The sequence below is a fragment of the Chrysemys picta genome, chromosome 6, assembly GCF_011386835.1.
Source record: "Chrysemys picta bellii isolate R12L10 chromosome 6, ASM1138683v2, whole genome shotgun sequence".
NCBI classification, from domain to species: Eukaryota; Metazoa; Chordata; order Testudines; family Emydidae; genus Chrysemys; species Chrysemys picta.
The window spans coordinates 69177271-69194183 of NC_088796.1; the positions used below are offsets into that span (position 1 = coordinate 69177271).

Sequence of the window (16913 nt, forward strand, 5' to 3'; positions counted from 1 at the left end):
CAAAACTTGGGGTTTTGTGTCTTGGGATTTTTTAAAGTTTACAATGGCTAATAGTAATAAACTTGTGATATTTTCTTATATAGTTGGAAAAATTGCAAATCTTGCAGGGGAATGTTTAAAATCTGTATACGGCAACATTTTACTATTTCATAAATAGGAAATAACATTCACTCAAAACAGATCAGCCTAGTAGTAGGGGTCAGAGTATTCTGCAGTACAGCAGATTTGGCTCTTGCTGCAGAATTGTTTTCTGAGATGTGAGCAGCACCTATTCCTGTCATTCATCTAACTCTGAAATCTAAAGATATAGCCAGTTAAATATCCAAAAAGTGGGGTTTCATGAATCTTCCTCTGAAGCATCTGGTACTGGCCATTGTCAGACCAAGATACTAAACTAAATATACCTGGTCTGATCTGATATTGCATATCATCTGGTCCTGTTACTGATGGTGCTGCTCCATTCTCTCTCTCTCAAAAGTTAGATCACTATGATAAATGATTGCTTTAATTTTATGTTCTATTTAGGAATGAATTTTTTCCTCTGATTGTAATCTTTGAGGGAGATTTGCTTACATGAACTTTGAAATGTTAAAATGATTGAAAGCTATAAGCAATGTATAGTAAAAAAAAAAAAAAAATTGGTTTTGGATTCTTCCCCTCCCCCTCCCCCTTTCATTTTGTGATTAGATGGTCATCCAGTCATGGCAGCCGGAAGTCCTATTGGACACATTGCACTGTGGGATCTGGAAGAGAAGAAGCTAATTAGTCAAATGCGAAATGCCCATTCCACAGCAATAGCTGGTATGTCATTTGTCCAGGGAGAGCCACTTCTTGTTACTAATGGTGCTGATAATGCTATAAAGGTAAGCTTTTTTTCTGCTACTACCGTTGTGGTAAATTTATTTTTTCCAGTGGTCCTCCAAAGTATGAATACTTGTGTAGACTGAAGTAGCTCTTTTCAGTTGCAGCAGCATGTACAGTAAAACCAAAGTTACTGAACATGACAGGTTATTGTTTCTAACTACGTTATTCCCATCTATTTTTTCAATAGGAGTTACTGTTATGTTTACTGATGTTCCATTTCTTTGCATTTCTTGAGCAGATATGGATCTTTGATGGCCCTGGAGGTGGTGGTCGTTTGTTGAGGTGCCGTATGGGACATAGTGCTCCTCCAACAAAAATCAGATACCATGGGCAAAATGGACAACAAATTCTTAGTGCAGGTAGAAATCCTCTGAACTTCTCAAATATACCCATTTTGTTCTGCGCTGTTGTTAAATGAACTTTTCAGCTTATTGGCTAGTGATAAAAGCTATGACCAGCAATGTCTTTAATTTCATTTTGACAATGCATTGCAAATTACTGTATTTAATCATTTAGGTACATTAAGCGTACTGAGTAATTCTTTGAGTGATTGCTCATGTGCAGTCCATGCGTGGTGTCTGCACCTAGCGCTCGGTTGTTTGTAAACTTTCCTTCACCTGTACCTGTTGGGTGGCTTGTGCTCCCTCTGCTGCCATGCGCCATTGTATAAAGGGCAGAGTGGCTCCTAGTCCCACTCAGTTCCTTCTGATCACCCGTGACAGTCATCAGAACCCTTGTTCATTACCAGAACAGTTCTTTCTCAGCTTTGTGTATGATGATGTATATAATAGAGCTAGTCTGGTAGTATAGCTGTAGGATTTTGATGTTTAAAAAACCCCAGTTTTCCACTCCGCCCCCCGTTTCAGGGTTCTGCTGATGGCACCAAGGTATGCCCCAGTCACTGGGCTTCAAGCACTGCGCTTCTTGCTCGAGGCCTGTGCTAGTGAGCAACTCTCACTATAGTTGCCTGAGGTGTCTGGCTAAAGCAGAGTTAAAAGACTGATGCCAGATTTGCAGGGAATTCAAGCCTAGAATGAAGAACCATAGGGAGGCTAGGGTGAAATTCCTGCTGTTGGAGTTGGCAATCAGGCCACCATCAAAGCTGGCCCGGTCTGACTTGGTGCTGAGTACTGCAGCTTCAGTGAGAAGTGCACCTCCAGCATTATTGGAATCTGGTCACCAATCTCTCATGCCTGTGCTAAGAAAGAAATATAAGACTTCCAAAGAGGCTCAGAGCAGGGGAAGATCTCTACCCTTAAAGTCTGGTAAGAGGGGTGAGAACATGTTGAATTGAGTGCATCTGAAACCTAAGCACTCCTCTCCCAAATCAGTGCTCTAGTCAGAACAGTTGGTTTCAGTGCGGCAAAGGGCACCATTGAGCCCGATGCCAGAAGCTGCACTGTCAGCTTCATTGTCACCATAAGAAGATACCACCTCAGTGCCAACTATCCTGGAGGCGCTTGAGGCAGCAAGAAATTTGCTCTGCCTCTTGGTACTGGTGTCTCCATTGGTACAGGACTGGGGTCCCTCGGCACCATTGTCCCATCCATTACCATCTCCAGCAGGCCAACCTGTGATACCGAAGTTGCCTACTTCCTAGTCTGTCTCACTTCTTCAGTGCTTGCTTCTGAACTACTTCGGACCTGTGGGTTTTGAACACTGTGGAGGTGGGATATACTCTCCAGTTTGCTTCTACCCCTCCCTCACAACTTCACTCCCTGCTCCCTTCAGGGACCACTCTCACAAGGAGCACCTCTCCCAGGAGGTACACTCTTCCCTTCAGTTGGAAGCTGCAGGGTAGGTTCCATGTGATCTCAGAGGGAAGGGGTTTCATTTCCACTATTTCCTCATCCCAAAAGCAAAAGGGGGGAGGGGAGGAGGATCTCAGACCAATCTTAGGGTACGTCTATACTTACCTCCGGGTTCGGCGGTAAGCAATCGATCTTCTGGGATCGATTTATCGCGTCTAGACAAGACACGATAAATCGATCCCGGAAGTGCTCGCCATCAACGCCAGTATTCCTGCTCCGCAAGAGGAGTACGTGGAGTTGACGGGGGAGCCTGCCTGTCGCATGTGGACCCGCGGTAAGTACTTTGTAGTTCGAACTAAGGTACTTCGACTTCAGCTACGTTATTCACGTAGCTGAAGTTGTGTATCTTAGTTCGAACTGGGGGGTTAGTGTGGACCAGCCCTTAGACATGTGTCAATTCAACAAATTCTTGAAAAAGATAAAGTTCTTCAAGTAGTATTCCTATGGGTACTCCACTCTAACTGCACTTGCGCCCCCGGCGCCTTTGATTGGAGATTTCTCATAGCAGTGTCTATTTAGCCCACACGTGTGTTACCCAGCCTTGTGTTTTGTGCCATTGTTACATAGCACTGTGTGGGCAAACCGCCCTCAGTTCCTTCTCAACCATCTCAGCCTGAGATTGAGCCTTTGTAGTTGTCCGTGTTGAGTTTTAGCTCAACTGTGTCCCGTTAGCTCTTTTTATAGTTAGTTTATTATAGTTAAGGCTACGTTTTAGTCACAGGTATTTTTAGTAAAAGTCATGGACAGGTCATGGGCAGTAAACAAAACTTAATGGCCCGTGACCTGTCCATGACTTTTACTATATACCCCTGACTAAAACTTGGGGGCGAGGGGGAGGGCGGCGCACGGCCCAGGATCCCCACTGGTGCTGTGGAGGGTGGCAGGACCGGCAGGCTCCCTACCTGGCTCTTCCTCCGGGGCTCCCCGGAAGCAGCGACATCCCCCTTGCTCAGCTGCAGGCACCGCTCCCACTGCTCCCATTGGTCGCGGTTCCCGGCAAATGGGAGTTGCAAAGCCAGTGCTCTGAATAGAGGTACGGGACAGCGTGAGGCGGGTTTTAGGTGGTACTTACCTGGGGGGCTCCCCGGAAGCAGCAACATCCCCCTCGCTGAGCTGCAGGCACCGCCCCCACAGCTACCATTGGCCACGGTTCCTGGCGAATGGGAGCTGCGAAGCCAGCGCTCTGGGCAGAGGCAGTGTGCAGAGCTGCCTGGCCATGCCTCCACCTAGCAGCTGAGCTAGGGGGATGTCACTGCTTCTGGGGAGCCCACCACCCAGAGCCCGCCTTATCCCGTCCTGTGCCCCAACCCCCTGCCCCCTCCCACACCCAAACTCTGCTGCTGCTGAGGGCGAGGTGGCCCAAGATTGCCCCAGCAGCAGCCGGTGCGACTGGTGCAGGGGCTGCCTGAGTTGCCCCTGAGCCAGGCATACCGGCCGCTGCAGAAGTCACAGAGGTCACGGAAACTCACAGAAACCGTGACTTCTGTGACAAATCCACAACCTTAATTATAGTTAGTAAGTAGTAGTAGTTTAGTGTAGGAAAAAATGTAGCTAGCTAGCTAGTTCCTCCCCTCCTGGGCATTTTACTTTACTGGGAGGGTAAGCCTGGTTCTCTGAGTTTCACACATTGCCTTTTGTGCAGGGAGGCAGTCCCAGTGAGTGATGGGCACTCCCTGTGCATCTGTTGCCTTGGGGAAATCTCACATTTCCCAAAAGTGCAAATTTCTGTCTGGCATTAAAATTTAGGGTCAGAAAAAAAACAGGGAGCTCAAACTTGGACACTTTGTGATGGAGAGCTCGCAGCACCTGGCTTCTGACCCAGGCCAGGGGACCTCCCTATACCCTGGTCTCCGAATAAGTCTGGTGCCTCCGAGCCACACTCCTTGAGGGTATCTAAGAGGAAGACCCAAGATTCTTCCCATAAGATTCCCAAAGACTGTCCCTTGAGTTCTCCAGGTTGGGATTCTCCCTTTAAGAAGTTGTGGTCTCTGACTCCAGCCACTTTGGCACCCATTGCTCTCCAACCTGGTATGAATCTGCTAGTTCCTCAGGTACCAAAGGCACTGTTAGACCTAAAGACTCTAAAGTCTGGGGCTCAGATAGGTCATTGGTCTGTGGGGAATCTTTCAAACACTTATGTCTTGGTGCAGAGGGACTGGGCTCCCCGCCCCAGACCCCTGTCATACAATCTTGGCTTTCTTAATACAAGACGTCCTGCACATAACCTTCCTAAGTCCCATGTACACCCCTGGTCTCCCCAACCCCAAAATTGCCGCTGAATCCCCACTTACTTGACTTGCTCCCCTGCTCCCGAAAGAACCTTCTCCTGTAATGCCCATCCCCTGCTTTGTATGGTCCCCACCCCATGCAGCCTTGCTTTCGCTCATCTCTGCTCCTTCTTTTTATCTCTTCCCCCCCTCTCCCCCGGCTGGCAGAGTTGGTTTGGTTGATTTGTGTACCTTAACTGTGTTTTGATGCCTTAGCCTGTTCTGGTTTCTTTAAAGGTTAGCTTTTACTCATTTCCTGGGTTTGCAACACTTGTTTTGGGATAATTGTAAACTTGTGGGGTTTTTGTACCCATAAATTTGTGCTTTTAACCCTAACTCCAGGTCATTTGGTTTTTGTCTGGGTTTATTGTATATCAAGATTTGGACATAAACGACTTGACTATTCCTGTAGCATTCTGTTTTATCATTGTTCAAATGTCTTGTTTTTGATCTTTGTGACTTGGGCATAAGCTGATGTTGTTATGGATAGGTATTTAATTTTCTTTTTCTTAATATTCCATCAGGTCAGGATGGAACCTTGCAGTCTTTTTCCACAGTGCATGAAAGGTTCAATAAAAGTTTAGGACGTGGTAAGTAGTACAACGAATGTACAAATGAAAGGAATAAAACATTTTTTTAATTATGTAAAAATATAGTCTTAAAAATGACATGACTTTGTTTTTCCTATTTGTACAAGTACCAAAGCATATCCTGTAGGGCACGGTGAGCTTCAGGGCACATTTTACATACAGCACATGGGACTGAAGTGTCTTTGTGTGGTAGTATAGTTAAACACTTTAATTAGAATTAATTTGTTAAAGACTGACTTTTTAGAACTATATCATTCTACTATGGGAAATAATTCCCAGTTTATTTTAATATGAATTATTTTGTATTAGTGGAGTATAGAATAGTAGGCATTTTTTCTATTTTTTAATTTTTTACATATTTAATATTAAACTTTCTCTCTTCCCCCTCACCCTTTAGATTGTATCTCTTAACTCTGGCTGTCCACTTCCTCTTCTCACTTTCCAACAGCACCTCGCAGCTGGTTGGGTGGCTTTCAAGCATTTTTTTTTCCCCTGGTGGGACTACATTTTGGGAGTATGTTGTGTTCTTTATTTAGCCTATTAACAAAAATAATCTTGAAAGTAACCTCTGCTGCATCTGAGGAACTTGCTTTTCCACTAATTGAAATTATATAATGGGGTTACAAATGTGCATAGATAAAAATAATTGTAAAAGTGGTCCTCTGGTGATGTCATAAATTTGTTTTCTGGGGAATTTGTAATACTTGTGATATCTAAGTACATTAATAAGCTAAGCCTTACAACATCCTGAGAAACGTGACGTATTCTCCAAATTTTACCTAAGAGGAATTGAAGTTCAAAGATTAAGACTTTGCTAAACTCTCACAGGAAATTCAGATTTCTTGACTCCAACTCTTTTGTGTTAATCACTAGATTGTATTTCCTACTCCAATATAAAAATAGTATATGACTTTTCTGAAAAGATCTAAGATACCTATCACACAGAAATGGCATTTAAAAAAAGTTAGTTGCAGACTCAAGTACTCAAAAGTTAGGAAATGCTAGAATTAAGATTGCCTGTGTAATGTTTGTTTGGTCCCTTTTGTATATGTATTATGATACACGATCGCATGCTATATTTCTCCACAGTACCTCTACCTCATTAAATGCACAGAATGGATGGCGCTTACTGAATGAGCTTCTATTCCATATTTTGTTTTCTCCTCACTTAATTTGTGGCCTTCGGCCTTATTTACTGCAGACTATTCAAACCCTGCTCTGAAGACAGAAGTGTTAATTTCCTCATAGACTTTTCTGTGGTGCTCATCCCTATAGTATCTGAGTGTTTCACAACATGCATCAATTTTCATAGCTCCCCCGGGAGGTGAGGGGGTGGCATTATTCCCTTACAGATGAGGAACTGGGGCACAGAGATAGTGAGATCAAAAGCGTCCACTAATTTTGAGATTCCTCTGCGTGCGATTTCAGCACATATATATTTAAAGCTCAGTTCCCATTGATTTCAGTTACAGCTCCAGAGTCTCAAGTCAGACTCCCAGGAACACGTGAGGAACACATAGTGACCCCTGTGAAAAGTTTGGTTTATGTGGCTTGTCCAGTATGATACAGACTCTGTGACAGAGGGAGGGATAGAATCAATTTTTCCAGGGAAGCATTCAACTGCCTTAATTATGAGACTGTCCTTTCTTTTCCTGAAGTTTCCTGCCTCCTTTACTGCACACCTTTCAACTACAGCCACTGCAACAAAGAGTACAGGAATGCTACAGAACACATCTTCATTCACTACACAAACCTGATTCATTCCCAGAGCACTATCCATCTGGTACACTGAATGAGAATAGAATGTGATCATGTCATTAAAGACTGTATTCTAATGCATATGCACACATGCATATGTTGAATTATTCCTAACTTTCCACTGATTGACTCTGCAACCTTTCATGTTGTTTTAATGTAGTTTTTTTGCATGTAATCTCCTGGCTTTTTAAAAAGCAAATTAGAAATGCTAACACATGAAATCATACTGATCCCTGCATGGTTCAACAACAGGATTTGGACCTTTAGATCAACAGCACAGATCTCTGCCACCTGAGTGAATGGAGTAATTGATTATATTGGCTGGTCTACCATTACTAAGGGGTTTAGGGCACACTTTGCCAGTGGGTTTCAGAGATTTACTGACAGGGAGGAATATTGAGGCTTGTGAATCTTGCGTTCAATTCCAGGTTCTGGAGTGAAGAGTGCAGTAGTAGAGAGCCTTTTGTCCCCGGTCCCCCAGGAAGCCTGACCACACACCCCTCTCCATGGCTCCCAGTTCCAGTTACTTTTGCTTTCTCCCCTCTTCCCTGTTGCCAGCTCCTTGTCCTAGTATACTTCATCTGTCCTCACCACTAGTCCAGCTCTTGTTCCCTCTGCACTGGAGTTGGGCTGCTACTTCATGCTGTTTGTGGGCTCCAGCAGGGAGATCATCAAGAGCACAGGAGAGAGAAGCTCTCTGCTCTTGGTTCCAGTGCCTGCTGCCACAGCAGCTTCTGGCTGCTGAAAGGAGTAATTGGAGGGAAAGTCCTGATTCAGCCCTTTTGCCATGGGCTGGAGCGTGCCCAGACTCTCTCTTCTGAGAGTTTAGGTGCCAAACTCTTAGAAGTTGCTACTGAGCATGTGTGAATTCTTGTTTTTTCCAAGACTTATAACTTGGCCAAATTTGGTGAGATTTTACCAGGAACAGCAAAAGGTGCATCCCAAACACAAGAATGGTCTGACCCAGTATGGCCAATGGTCCATCTAGCACAATATTGTGTCTTCCAACAGTGGCTGGTGCCAGATGTTTCAGTGAGAATGAACAGAACAGGGCAATTTCTTGAATGATCCATCCCCTGTCATCCAGTCACAGCTACTAGCAACCAGAAGTCTAGGGACATCCAGAGCATGGGATTGTGTCCTTGATACCAGTGCAACAGCCCCCCCTGCATGCTAAATTTCAAGTCCTGACTCCAAAGCATGGAGGAACTGGAGCTTCTCAGCAAAATGATTGGAGGAATTTTTTAACATGGGCAAAACATTTTTTTCCCCCTAATCTCAATCTCCAAAATGGCTGAATGGCTTATGCTGAAACTTTCCCAAACTGTTCCACCAGAGGCAGGCATTCAGTATGAAAAATCTTACCCTGAGCAGTTAGTGTGGCAGAATTTAAGCAACTGAAAACAAGGTCTTTATAGTGGGAAGTGCTGGACTTTATAAGCAGTGTTATGAGTTTTGTCTATTAGACTTTAATGTTAAAAGTTTCAATTTATACATTTTAGAAATCTCTTTTAAACAAAAGATTAATGTATTCTATATTTTTACTGTGAACTTTACATTTAGTAGATTGTCTATACCTTAAGGAAAGTTTGTGGCTGCATATATTTTTAACTGAGAGTTGCTGACATTTTTCTGGTATTTTAAAGGTTCTATAAACAAAAAGAAATCAAAAAGGAAAGGTCTTCAGTATGATACAATGGCCCTTCCACCTATTACTGCATTTGCAACAGGTAGGTAATATTTTATGTCATATGTAGGAGAGAGTCGTCCCTCTGCTCACAGTAACCTGCTTCTTCATTTTTACATTTTTGGTAACATATTCATAAATTTACTAATTTATCAGAAACCCTAATTAATCTTTTTGAGGAGATATATTAGAATGGTACAGCTCTTTATATACTGAACTGTGACTAGCTGGGTAAAAAAGGTGGCATTTTTATATAAACTGTTCCCTCTGAGTACTCTCATTAGAGCTTCAGACTCAATACGGGTGTCTACGAGTGAACTGGATTTTACTCTGGCTCATGCATCATCAGAGATGTTCGCTAAATTTTGATTGCAGGATCTTTATTGTTGGTGATACACAAGTCAAACACCTTAACTTTCTTTATATTTTCACGACTGAGTTTATAGGATTAGCTGACGGGGACCAGCTGAGAGAAATTGCTAGTGTAAGGAAATAGCTATTTGTGATTAACACGTGTTCATGGCATAGTTAAATTATCTTACTGTTACTTATGTGTGTATCCTGCATTGTCAGTAAAATTGTATGTAGATGAACGTATGCAGAGCAATATTTCATTATTTTTTGATAGTGCCTACAATATGATGATTCTCAAACTGGATTTTTTGTTTGTCATGTTAATACATTGGAAGGATTTTCTTAAGATTAAGGCCCCAAAAACTCATCCTCTTGCACCAGAAGCAAAAGCAACTGTAGTTGCAAATTCATTTTAACAATGTCAACACATTAATAGCCTACATATTGTAAAAACAAATGTTCAATTATAATTTGTGTAATTTTAAAGCTTACATTTTGGGTGTTCATATATTACAGGGGTCGGCAACCTTTGAGAAGTGGTGTGCCAAGTCGTCATTAATTTAAGGTTTCGCGTGCCAGTAATACATTTGACATTTACAGGGGCCGGCAGGCGGAACCCCAGACCGGTAGCAGGGGTTCCGTTCATCCAGGCAGGCAGCAGCAGCCAGGACCCCGGCTGGCAGCAGAGTGCCACTAAAAATCAGGTTGCCGACCCCTGATCTATTGCATAACACACACACCTGGTTTAGCTCTTTCAGTAGTAATTGTTACTCATTGTTTCTGTAATTGCTATCATAGGGCTATATTCAATGTCCTTAAGTTTCATAAACTTGTTGACCTAGTTGGCCATTGGTGCAGGTCTTTCAACGGTGTTAAAATATTTAAAATTCATCTGATGTAGAATGTGCTCTAGTGGATAAAGTTACTGGAGTGGGAGCCAGGAGACCTGAGATCTATTCCTAGCATGGTTATTGACCTACTGTGTGACCTTGGGCAAATCACTCCCCATCTCAATACTTCTGTTTCCCTTCCTGTGCATTTTTCTTGTCTGTTTAGGTTATATTGTTTGACTATACTTGCGGTTCATTTTTTAAAATGTTCAAGACTAAATAACTGAACTTAGCCAAATTTATTGTCTAGAGACAAAGCAGTACAATACAAAAAGAAGACACACGTACTCTCCTTCCAGAAGCAGATTTTTGCAGCATATTCACCTTACACAGAAGGTGTGCTTCAAAGATAGCATTTTAGATAGTAGTATTTATAGTATGACTTGACAAGTTACAAAACTTCACACATCACTTAAACTCTAAGTTTAACCCATTAGTTTGTGCTAGCTTTGTCCTTGGTTCCTCTTACAATTGCCCTTATTTTGTTTTGAATTACATTCCAAGTGTTAAGTTTAGGCCTTAATATAGGTTGTCAATTTCAATTTTATTTTAAATACGTCTATTTTTTTTTTAAATGAACATGTATTTAATTTGAATAAAGTTGGAATTTTAATTTTTTAAATTTATTTTTATCCACAGCGCTGTACCTACTTCCTAACTGAACTTGGTACAAAATATTTATGCATTTTTGCTTTGACAGATTTCCTGTTTTTTTCTAATGCCAAAGCTGACTTCAGCTTTGCAAAGTGTTGTGGGGTGCTTGTCATGGGTCAACAGAATTGTGGGAAGAGCAGACTACATTCAGCTAACATCAATACATATCATACATATTATATTAATACCATGCACATAATACCAGGTAAAAATACCTATTAATGTGGTGTATACTATGCCCAATGTATATGTATTGGATAACCGTTATAAGCTCTTTGGGACAGTGGTGGCCTCATACTATGTTTTGTACAGCATCTTTCGCAGATTGGCTTTGATCTCAGTTGGGGTCTCTAAGTGCTACTGCAATAGTGAAAATTAATAATAAAATCAAATTGATGAACTCTCACGTCTTGTTTTTGAGAGAATATAGGGATGAGATGCCTACAGACAATGCACCCTTACCTTGTTGGTGGGCAAAATGAAAATCTTATCCTCCAGTGAGTTATAGATATTTTTTTTTTTTAATATTACTGGTTAAATTAAAAAGTGCAAACCACTATTGTATTAAACATTTGGGGAGGATGTATTATAGAAATTTGTACCTCCAGTTTTCCTGTTCATGTTCATGCCCAGTCCTGTTAGGTAGGGACAGAAAGTTACTGTCTGACTCAGCCTACTTGGAAATAAGGTGGTAGTCTTGTTCCATTTCCTGGTGAACAAATGTCCATGACACACACATGACCACAACAGTTGGCTTTAATTGGGTCCTTTGGTAGTCTAAGGCTATGTCTACACTACTGTGGTAAGTCTACCTAAGTTACACTACTGTAGCTGGAGTTGATGTAACTTAGGTGGACTTACTGCGGTGTCTACACCGCGCTGGGTCGAATTACCTTAGTCCTCTTGTTCTATTGGGTACCGGAGTCTACTGGAGAGTGCTCTGCAGTAGATTTCAATCTCCAGGGCTTTTAACTAGCAGTTTTCAGAAGCATGAATTTCACTTGGCTTTTCTTTTATTTCTGTGTCCAAAGTTGTGCAGACTTATTGTTCAGTTAAGCCTAGTAAAAGGGTACAGCAATGTGGATAAAAATCTATTTAAAAAATTAAAATTCAATTTTTTATTTAAATTAAATATAGGTTTTTGGTTTTTTTTAAATCCATTTAAAATTAAATTGAAATTGACAACCTATATTAAGGCCTAACTTCTTATAATCTATTAATTATTTAGATTGAAATACAAAAAACAATATAAAGCTGTACATGTTTGCTGCTAAGTTTTAAAGCAATTGAAACTACTGAACTGGTGGAAGTTCCTTGCTAAGTGTCTGGAACTAGAGTTTGTTCAAGTGCTAACCAGTTTTTGACAGCAGTAACCTTGTCTGCAGGTGAAAAGAGAATATTTTCTTCATTTTGGTTTATTCAACTAGTTCAGTTCGATGGTTCATTCAAAGTTAAGAAACCAGTTGGGAGTTGAAAAAAAGCTTGGATTGTTTTGTTTTTTGTTTTGTTTTTCTCTTCAAAGGTATGAATAAAAACTTGCTGTGAGAGGTTGAAATCTTCTAGTTCTAAAATCTTGAAGGATGTAGTGATCAGAAACAATCAGCTCAATTAATTAAATACAACAGATACTTACTTTTGTTTAATAAATCAGTTTTAAATGCAAAACATGTTTTGATAACTTTTTAAAATGTATCCACCCTGGTGTACAGAATGCTCACAAATTTAGATTGTGGCAATTTATATCCTAGTGGTGAGAATGTAGCTTCCTTATGTGGTTCAGGTTTATTAAAATCTCCAAAAATATTTTTAAAATATTTTTTAGCAGTGTTTACTCTAGCTTTTTTTTAACTTAGCCTTTTGGCTAGTTAATGAAAATATAAAATTGCAATGGCTTTTGGAAGTAATTTAATAAATTGTGATGTAAGAATCTCTCTTACTCCAGAATGTCAGTTTCTAGAGTAACAATTTGGATTGGATTACAGAGATAGCACGTCAGAATGACTGGGATGGGATCATTGCTTGCCATCAAGGTTATATAACTTGTACAACCTGGAACTACCAGAAAACTTCCATGGGAGCCCATAAACTGAAACCAAAAGCATTCAGCAAAAACAAGCCTCTTGATGTATATGCAACAGTAAGTTTGGTTTTGGGGTAATCTTATTTCTTCAATATTGTGGCATGACTGCTAATTTGCTATCCGGTTGCACAGAAACTGAATACTTAAAACCAAGAAGCATTTGGTAAAGATCTAAATAAGCCTTGCAAAATTCTACTTATCAGCTACATTGGGGTTAATAATTTTTTATAAGTGAGTAAAATAATAAAGTAAATGCTGACTATTTCAATCTTATATATCTTGAAACTCCAAGTTATCTAAAATTGTCTCCTGAATTAGAAATACATGGGGGAGGAAAACAAATTTTAGTTTTATGAGCTCCAATGATTTGAAGATTTGTAGCTGCTCCATAGACATTTAAATAGTCAAGGTGTACCTTTGTTCCTCTCACTTTCATCTTTGTTTATGGTGGGAGAGAAGATTTTGTGCCTGAGCTGGTAAACTGTCGTGACAGTTTTTTGTACGGGTATGTTAAGCAATATTTTCTCAAGATTAACACCTTTGAAAATGATAGGTACAGTACTCTTCGCTTAACGTTGTAGTTCTGTTCCTGAAAAATGCAACTTTAAGCGAAACAATGTTAAGCGAATCCAATTTCCCCATAAGAATTAATGTAAATGGGGGGAGGGGGGTTAGGTTCCAGGGAAATTGTTTTCACCAGACCAAAAACTATATATTCTATAGATATATACACAGTATATGTTTTAAACAAACAATTTAATACTGTTCACAGCTATGATGATTGTGAAGCTTGGTTGAGGTGGTGAAGTTAGAGGGTGGAAGAGGGAGGGATATTCCCAGGGAATGCCTTGCTGCTAAATGATGAATTAGCACTCGGCTGAGCCCTCAAGAGTTAACACGTTGTTGTTGTAACCGCTCACACAAGGCAGCAGGAACACGAGGGAGGGGAGACAGCATAGCAGACAGAGACAGACCCATGCCTTGTGTGTGTGTGGGGGAGAGAGAGAGAGAGAGAGAGATGCACACTGCCCTTTTAAGTAAGCTGACCCACTCTTAAGTGCATTGTCTTTAAGTGGATCAGGAAGTTGAGACAACAGATGCTGCCCCAAGCTCTCTCTGTCTCTCTCCATCCCTGTCACTTCCCTGCTCTATATAGAGAAGGGGTAAGTGGGGTGCAGGATTAGAGGGGAGGGGGACACCCTGACATTAGCCCTCTCCCCCTTCTACCTCCGCACAGCAAGCAGGAGTCTCTGGGAGCAGCTCCAAGGCAGAGGGCAGGAACAGCACATGGCAGTGGGGGAAGGGACAGCTGAACTGCGATTGATAGCCTGCTGGGCGGCTGCAGCACAGGGAATTTAGGGGAACGGGGAGCTGATAGGGGGGCTGCCGGTCCACCCTGGTTCCAAGCCCCCACCAGCTAGCTGCAACAGGCTGCTCTTCCTGCAAGCAGTGGACAAAGCAGGCGGCTGCTAAATGACCTTAGAAGGGAGCATTGCACAACTTTAAACGAGCATGTTCCCTAATTGATCAGCAATGTAACAACATTAACCGGGATGACTTTAAGTGAGGAGTTACTGTATGTTTCTAAGTTGCGTGCAAAAAAAGTACATTGAAAGAATGTTAAGGGCACAGAGTCAAGCACTCAAAAGTTGGGAAATGCCAGATTTAGGATTGCACATGTAATCTTAATTCTGCCTCCTTGATATCCAACCTGTGCACTGAATAAGTACCTGTACTAAGTACATGCATCCGAAGAAGTGGGCTGTAGTCCACGAAAGCTTATGCTCTAATAAATTTGTTAGTCTCTAAGGTGCCACAAGTACTCCTGTTCTTCTTTGTACTAAGTCTGGTTGGAGGGAGCCCTTCTCAATACTCTCTAGTCTGAGCCTATAGGAGTTGGGGAAGCTCCTGTCCCATGTGGTGCCCCCAGAGGAGGAAAGTGAGGCTGGTGTTGTGTGCCTGGTCCAGAGAAAAGTGTGTTTGGAGAGTAGAAGTGGGCCCCCCTCCTTACTCCTCTTGCCTCCACTACTTTGGCAGCTCCCAGATGTTCCAGTATGAGTGGGTGTTGGGGAGTGTGCCTGCTGCTTGGGTAGAAGCATAAACCCATTTTAGAAGCTTCACATTAAATGTTGTCATCCTGCCAAAATAATAATTTCCTGAGGGAACCCAAGTGAGAGAAGGAAAATGGTGATTCTTTCTTAAAACAATTTATATCGTGGCTACATCTGAGTGGAATTTCATGGGACAAAGAAAAGACACTTCTCTAGTTAAGGGCATTCTCCCTGCTGAATTTCAAAGGCTCTGCTGCAAACTATGGAAGTGTAAGGGCTTCTCAAAGAAAAGGTCTTAATCCTTTATATTGGAAAAAGTTAGGCAACCTAAACAGGGATTGCTGGTACTCCTTCTATAATGATGTCCCTGAACTTAGTTCAGAATAAATTTTTTATTTTCTGTTTTGTTTTCTCTTATGCAATATCACTGATCTCTGCCCCCTAGTTAATTCATTTCCATTTGGTAACAGGAATTGATGGTAGTTTGAGGTAAATGCATATAATAGTTCTATCAGCAAGAATAGCAACCAAAATACAGAGTGCTTAGTACAAATGAGTGTGAAATCTTTTCCAACTGAATAAGTAAATATATTGCTAAGCAGCTAGATCAGGCTTCTTTAGACATGGATAATTTAGACAAGAGAATTCTTTGTATATATTGAAGGGGTGGTACATCAGGAAATTTACAAGTTATCCCATTATAGGAACATAACTAGCTAACTATGGAATTTGGTGGTGGTAGAGTGGGTATAACTATTAAACTGGATTGTGGGTCTTGGATTGTGTCTGTTCACACACATGTATCCAGACCCCTCTTTGTGATGTCTCTTCCTTCTTAAGTTCTGGGTTGAAAGATCTAAAATGTAAACTCTCCTCTCTTTTCTGCATGCATCATAGTTGATTGTTTTCAGATACTGTTACCCCATTTCTAGCACCAAAGTACGGTGGCAGCAGACTTTGAAGTTAACTTCCCTAACATGTCCTTTTGTGCAATGGAGGGCTAATCATATAGATTTTGTTTTTTACGTTTCACTGATCGTATCATATCAGGCATTAAGATGCATGTGATTAATGATAAATGTTGTTTACAATTAGGTGGCTATGAGAATGTCACTAACTTGTTTTATTTGTGTACTCTCATCTTCATTGCTTAGTCTTTCTGCCATGTGCTCATTTTTATCATAACTTCTCTCAAGAAAGCAAATATAGCTTTCCTTTCTGTGTGGGAGAAGATAAACCTTCATTTATGTTGTTAATCTTAAAACCACAAGAGAATTGTAATATAGAGATTTTGAAGATTTTCCTTTCTCAATATGAGGTGCTTTGTAACTGCTGTAGATAGACAAGCACATTTACAATTAAACATATTTTTTCTTTGCTAATGAGCTATGTGTTTTATGTTCCTTTCTCACTTTTTTTTTTTTCTCCCTTTAAAGGTAGTTGACATTACTACATGTGGAAACTTTGCTGTAATTGGGCTTTCAACAGGACATGTAGATGTATACAACATGCAGTCTGGCATTCACCGAGGACATTATGGAAAAGAAAAAGGTGAACTTTTTTTTTTTAATTACACCCTAAGAGAATAGCTGCAAATCGAAAGACTTTTATTGTAGTTTCTGGGTGGAATGCAGGAATCTTGCTATTAAAGCAACAGGTGGCTGTGATTACAGTTAACTTTGTCTTTTATTCTCTCTGAGTGAAGGACAACAACACTCCCGCTACTGTGGATAGTTGTGGAGTTGGCATCTAGTTAATTTTAAGTAACATAAACTAATAGGCTAATATTCTGCTTTGTGTCAACGTGAAAAATTGTTCAGTTAAAATCTTTTGAATTGCCATCTTAATCTTGTTCTTAGCATATATTTTTTGTATATCTCATTATGTGACACTAATGCTTAGTTATC

The 16913-nt window shown here is 40.9% G+C and overlaps 1 protein-coding gene across 4 annotated transcripts in view; it reads left to right on the plus strand.

The window, feature by feature from the left end:
* WDR36 (WD repeat domain 36) overlaps positions 1-16913 on the plus strand; it is a 61730-nt gene that overhangs the window by 20152 nt on the left and 24665 nt on the right. For all 4 annotated transcript variants that reach the window (XM_065550302.1, XM_065550304.1, XM_005281634.5 and 1 more), the window contains 6 exons: positions 688-863; positions 1103-1223; positions 5467-5532; positions 8937-9020; positions 12858-13012; positions 16443-16557. In XM_065550302.1, coding sequence (XP_065406374.1) covers positions 688-863; positions 1103-1223; positions 5467-5532; positions 8937-9020; positions 12858-13012; positions 16443-16557 — 717 coding nt within the window. The remainder of the gene's footprint in view (positions 1-687; positions 864-1102; positions 1224-5466; positions 5533-8936; positions 9021-12857; positions 13013-16442; positions 16558-16913) is intronic.